The sequence below is a fragment of the Carcharhinus amblyrhynchos genome, chromosome 16 (genome assembly GCF_965287045.1).
Source record: "Carcharhinus amblyrhynchos chromosome 16, sCarAmb.v2.hapA, whole genome shotgun sequence".
Lineage (NCBI taxonomy): Eukaryota > Metazoa > Chordata > Chondrichthyes > Carcharhiniformes > Carcharhinidae > Carcharhinus > Carcharhinus amblyrhynchos.
The window spans coordinates 68843864-68849677 of NC_137339.1; the positions used below are offsets into that span (position 1 = coordinate 68843864).

The window sequence follows — 5814 nt, forward strand, 5'->3', positions numbered from 1 at the left end:
TGTCGTCTATAGGCCCCCAAATAATGATCTGGAGGTGGGGCGGGCTGTTAACAAGCAAATAAGTGCGGCGTGCAGGAATGGAACGGCGATAATTATGGGGGATTTCAATCTACATATTGATTGGTCGACCCATGTTGGACGCGGTGGGCTTGAGGAAGAGTTCTTGGAATGCTGCCGGGATAGTTTCCTTGAACAGTGTGTGTTGGAGCCGAAGAGGGAGCGAGCTATCTTGGATCTGGTGTTATGTAATGAGGCGGGTAGAATTAGGGACCTTGTGGTGAAGGATCCTCTTGCGAAGAGTGATCATTGTATGGTGGAGTTTCTGATGCAGATGGAGGAGGAGAAAGTGGGTTCCCGGACATGTGTCCTTTGTTTGAACAGAGGGGAGTACGATAGGATGAGAGAGGAATTGGCGAATGTTGATTGGGGGAGCACGTTGGAAGGTAGGTCTGCTGAGGAACAGTGGAGGATCTTTCAGGAGATCTTTCTTGGTGCTCAGCAGAAATGTATTCCGATGGTTAAAAAGGATCGTAGGAGGAGGGATAATCAGCTGTGGATAACGAAGGAGGTGAAGGAAAGTGTTAAATTAAAAGCGGAGGCGTTTAGAGTAGCTAAGAGTAGTAGGCAAGATGAGGATTGGGAGAGGTTTACGTATCAACAAAGAATGACAAAGAAGTTGATAAAGAAGGGTAGGAGAAACTATGAAGCTGCGCTAGTGCTTAATATAAAAAAGGACAGTAAGAGTTTTTATAAATATATAAAAAGGAAGAGGCTGACTAGGGTGAACGTTGGACCCTCAGAGGATGAGAGGGGGGACTTAGTGGTAGGGGATGGGGAAATGGCTGAGGTCTTGAATAACTTTTTTGTATCGGTCTTCACGGAGGAGGATGTGAATAATTTGCCGGGTGTTAGCGATGGAAAGATGGTAGGAGTGGAGGGCCTGAATGACATTATTGTTACTAGAGAGGCAGTGCTCGAAAGACTGGAGGGGCTGATTGTGGATAAGTCCCCAGGACCGGATGGAATGCATCCAAGGGTTCTGAAAGAAATGGCGGAGGTGATAGTGGATGCCTTGGTGATTATTTTCCAAACCTCGCTGGATTCCGGGGAAGTGCTGGAAGATTGGAAAACGGCTAATGTTATGCCGCTGTTTAAGAAGGGTGGCAGGCAAAAGGCAGGGAATTATAGGCCGGTTAGCTTAACGTCTGTTGTAGGAAAAATGTTAGAATCCATGATCAAGGAGAAAATAGCGAGGCATCTTGAGGAGAATTGTTTGATAGAGCAGACGCAGCACAGTTTCGTTAAGGGGAAGTCGTGTCTGATAAATTTATTGGAGTTCTATGAGGATGTGTCAAGGGCGGTGGATAGAGGAGAGCCGGTGGATGTGGTCTTTCTTGATTTTCAGAAGGCGTTTGATAAGGTGCCTCACAAGAGGTTATTGCAGAAGGTCAGGGGGCATGGAGTTGGGGGTAGGGTGTTAGCGTGGATAGGGGATTGGCTGTCAAATAGGAGGCAGAGAGTGGGGGTCAATGGGTGCTATTCGGATTGGCGGTTGGTGACTAGTGGAGTGCCCCAGGGGTCGGTGCTGGGGCCTCAGCTATTTACCATTTATATAGACGATCTGGAGGAGGGAACCGAGTGTATGGTGTCAAAATTTGCTGATGACACCAAGATTGGTGGAATGGTAAATTGTGCAGAGGGTGTGGAAAGTCTGCAGAAGGATCTAGATAGGCTGGGCAAATGGGCCAGGAACTGGCAAATGGAATTTAATGTTAGCAAGTGTGAAGTTGTCCACTTTGGTAGGAATAATGGTAGGAAGGACTATTACTTACATGGCGAAAAGCTGCAGCATGCGACGGTGCAGAGGGACCTTGGGGTCCTTGTGCATGAGTCGCAAAAACCCAGCCTGCAGGTGCAGCAGGTGGTCAGGGAGGCGAATGGGATGCTGGCCTTCATAGCGAGGGGGATTGAACATAAAAGTAGGGAGGTCTTGCTGCAGCTGTACAGGGCACTGGTGAGGCTGCAGCTGGAGTACTGTGTGCAGTTTTGGTCACCGCACTTACGCAAGGATATTTTGGCCTTGGAGGGAGTGCAGAGGAGGTTCACTAGGCTGATGCCAGAGTTGAGGGGGTTGAGCTATGAGGAGAGGCTGAATAAACTAGGCTTGTACTCGTTAGAGTTTTGAAGAATGAGGGGAGATCTCATTGAGACATATAAGATGATGAATGGGACGGAAAGGATAGAGGTGGAGAGGCTCTTCCCGCTCAGAAAAGACAGTAGGACGAGAGGGCACAGCCTCAAGATAAAGGGGGGGGAGCGGTTTAGAACGGAGTTGAGGAGGAACTTCTTCACTCAAAGGGTGGTGAATCTCTGGAATTCTCTGCCCGTTGAAGTGGTGGAGGCTGCCTCGCTAAATATATTTAAGACACGGGTTGATAGGTTTTTGATAGGCAAGGGGATTAAGGGTTATGGGGAGAGGGCGGGAATGTGGAACTGAGACACAGTAAAAAGTCTGACAACACCAGGTTTTAGTCCAACTGATTTATTCGATAACAGACTCACAAGCTTTCGAGGTTTCCCTCTTCGTCAGGTGAATGGAGAGTTCTGGCCTCAGACAGAGCATATAAAGCACAGACAGTTTACAGATTACTGATTAGAATGCGAATCCTTACACCTAACCTGCTGTTCAAGACCTGAAGTGGCTGATAATGTATGTGGAAGGAGCACTGATCACAGGTTACAGAGATGTGTATTGTCTCCAGACAGTACAGTATGTGAGGTTTTGCAAACCCAGGCAAGTCACGGGGGTTACAAATGGTGCGACATGAACCCAAGATCCCTGTTGAGACACGACAGATCAGCCATGATCTTACTGAATGGCGGGGCAGCCTCGAAGGGCTAGATGGCCTACTCCTGCTCCTATTTCTTATGTTCTTATTATGTTCTTATGATCCCTTTGTCCTTTATGATCCAGTGCGCATCTTTCATTGTCCTGGATCCAGGTGAAGATTAATAAGTTGTTGCAATCTGGAAGGTGCTGCCTGAAAGGGCGGTGGAAGCAGATTCAATAGAAACTTTCAAAAGGGGCAATTGGGGAAATATGGGAAGGAGAAAAGATTTGCAGAGCTTTGGGGGGGCACCAAGCTGAGGTGGGGTGTGTCAGAAGGAAGGTCTTGTTATTATAGTGATCAAATCTTTTGGGCTTATTTATTATACAAGACACAAGATCTATCAGTTGCAGAGATTGGATAAGCACGTTAAAGCTGTTGCTCTCAGACGTACCACTACAATGTGTGGATCTTGGCCAGTTTACATGTGAGAAGTAGGGGGTTCACCGTGCAAATACCGGAGATGAGGGGTTTAGCTTATGAGGAGAGATTGAGTAGATTGGGCCTGTACTCGTTGAGAGTTTAGAAGGCTGAGGGGTGATCTTATAGAGACACATAAGATAATGAAGGGGCTAGATAAGGTAGAGGTAGAGAGATTCTTCCCACTTAGAAAGGAAACAAGAACTAGAGGACACAGCCTCAAAATAAGGGGGAGTCAATTTAGAACAGAGTTGAGGGGGAACTTCTTCTCTCAGACAGTAGTGAGTCTCTGGAATTCTCTGCCCATTGAAGCAGTGGAGGGTACCTCGTTGAATATGTTTAAGTCACAAGTAGATAGAGTTCTGATCAATAAGGGAATTAAGGGTGATGGGGAGCAGGCGGGTAAGTGGAACTGAACCACTTTCAGAACAGCCATGATCTTATTGAATGGTGGGGCAGGCTCGAAGGGCTAGATGGCCTACTCCTGCTCCTATTTCTTCAGTTCTTATGCATCTCTCCCCTCTCACCTTAAACCTATGCCCTTTAGTCTTGAACCCGCTTACCTTTGGGAAAAGACTATCTACCTCATCTAAGTCTCTTATTATGTTATAGACTTCTATAACCAGATGTTGCTCACAGACGTACCACTGCAATGTGTGGATGTTGGCCTGTATACATGTGAGAAATAGGGGTTTCACCGTGCAAATAATTCCATCACTGGGCCCTTTGGATCTCAGGTAATGATCAATATTCCATTTCTTACACATAGGTAACGACCCAGCCTCTACAGCTCTCTGCGGCAAAGAATTTCACAGATTCAATCCCCTCTGAGGGAAGAAATTCCTCCTCATCTCTGTCTGAAATGAGGCGACCTCCTTACTCTGAGTTTACGCCGCTCTGGTTCCAGACTCTCCCACGAGGGGAGAGTCATATAAGATAATGAATATAATGTCCTCTCAGCATCTACTCTGTCAAACCTCCTGCGAATTCTCTACATCTCAATAAGGTGGCCTCTCATTCCTATAAACTCTAATAAAAACAGGGCCGACCACCTTAATCTCTGGAAGCTGTTGGGATTGTTCTCCTTGGAGAGGATAAGGCTAAGAGGAGATCTGAGAGGAGTGTTCAAAATCCTGAGTAGATAGGGAGAAACTGTTCCCACCCGTAAAAGGCAATTTCGACAGAGCACAAGTTTAAAGCAATTTACAAAAGTAGTAAATGTGATGTGAGAAAGACCTTTTTCACACAATGGCTGGTTGGGGTCTGGGATGCTCTGTCTGGAAGTGTGGTGGAGGCAGCTTCAATTGAGGCATTCAAGAGGGCATTGGATGATTATCAGAACAGAATCGATCTGCAGGGATATGGGGGGAGGGGGAGGAAGGCAGGGGAATGGCACTAAGTCACAAGGTTGATTTGGAGAGTAAGCACAGACATGATGGGCTGAATGGCCTCCCTCTGCTCCTAAACAATTCTGAGATTCTGTTTAAACATTATCAATTATGGAGCGGCACAGGAGTACAGTGATTAGCACTGCTGCCTCTCAGTGCCACGGACTCAGGTTCAATTCTGGCCTTGGGTCTCTGTCTGTATGGAATTTGCATGTTCTCCCCGTGTCTGCGTGGGTTTCCTCCAGGTGCTCTGGTTTCGTCCCACAGTCAAAGATGTGCAGGTTGGGCTGATTGGCCATGCTAAACTTCCCCTTCGTGTCAGGGGGATTTGAAGGATAAGTATGTTGAGTTACGGGGACAGGTTCTGGGTGAGATTGTTGTCAACGCAGGTTTGATGGGCAGAGTGGCCTCCTTCTGCCTTGTAAGAGATTCTATTCTACGATTCTAATTTGGATCATAGATCAGTTGTACCCCAATGCAAACTGGGAAACATTGTGGATGTTGTGACAATCTCTCTTTGACCTTCCTTCTCCTGTAGTGCCTGGAGTGAGAGGTGCTGTCGCTGCTTTGAAGAGCTTACCCACAGACACACCGACAAACCCGACGATCTTCTCTACACCAACATTAACCTCTTGAACCTGCCCAGCAATGGTGGGACTGCGCACGTGAGCGAGGGCATGGAATACACACAGATCAGATTCCAGCGAAACTGAGTGTGAAACGGGGCTGTGGAGCTTGTGAGGCCAATAGGGTTAAATAGTAACAAATAAAAATATGATATTGCTCACCTTTTGTGTCAGTTGTGAGTGTGTTTTCTGAATGATGCTGTGATGATAGTGTGCCTTGAACAAATGTATTTGATGTATTTGTGTCATGTTTCTTGTGCAGGATACATTTTTAAATATTGGTTCTATTTACCCGGTTCTGCCTTGTCTGTAACCGGGAGTCACATGTTCATACTCAGAAGCATAAGTGATCCTAATTGCTGGAGTGTTTGTTTTAATCTGGGTTGAAGCAGATTTGGTGATCTGAGTGATTTCCCCTGGGGTTTTTCAAAGTGGGGTTTGATTAGGTTGATTAACAGGAACATCATGTGACTGGGTAGGGCTCGGCTCACA

At 46.6% G+C, this 5814-nt stretch overlaps 1 protein-coding gene across 1 annotated transcript in view; it reads left to right on the forward strand.

Annotated features, from left to right (window-relative positions):
- LOC145353718 (myelin-associated glycoprotein-like) overlaps positions 1-5409 on the forward strand; it is a 45781-nt gene extending 40372 nt beyond the window's left edge. The window contains exon 9 of the mRNA XM_080204486.1: positions 5235-5409. Within this exon, the coding sequence (XP_080060612.1) occupies positions 5235-5409 (175 nt within the window). The remainder of the gene's footprint in view (positions 1-5234) is intronic.
- Positions 5410-5814: the final 405 nt, after the last annotated feature.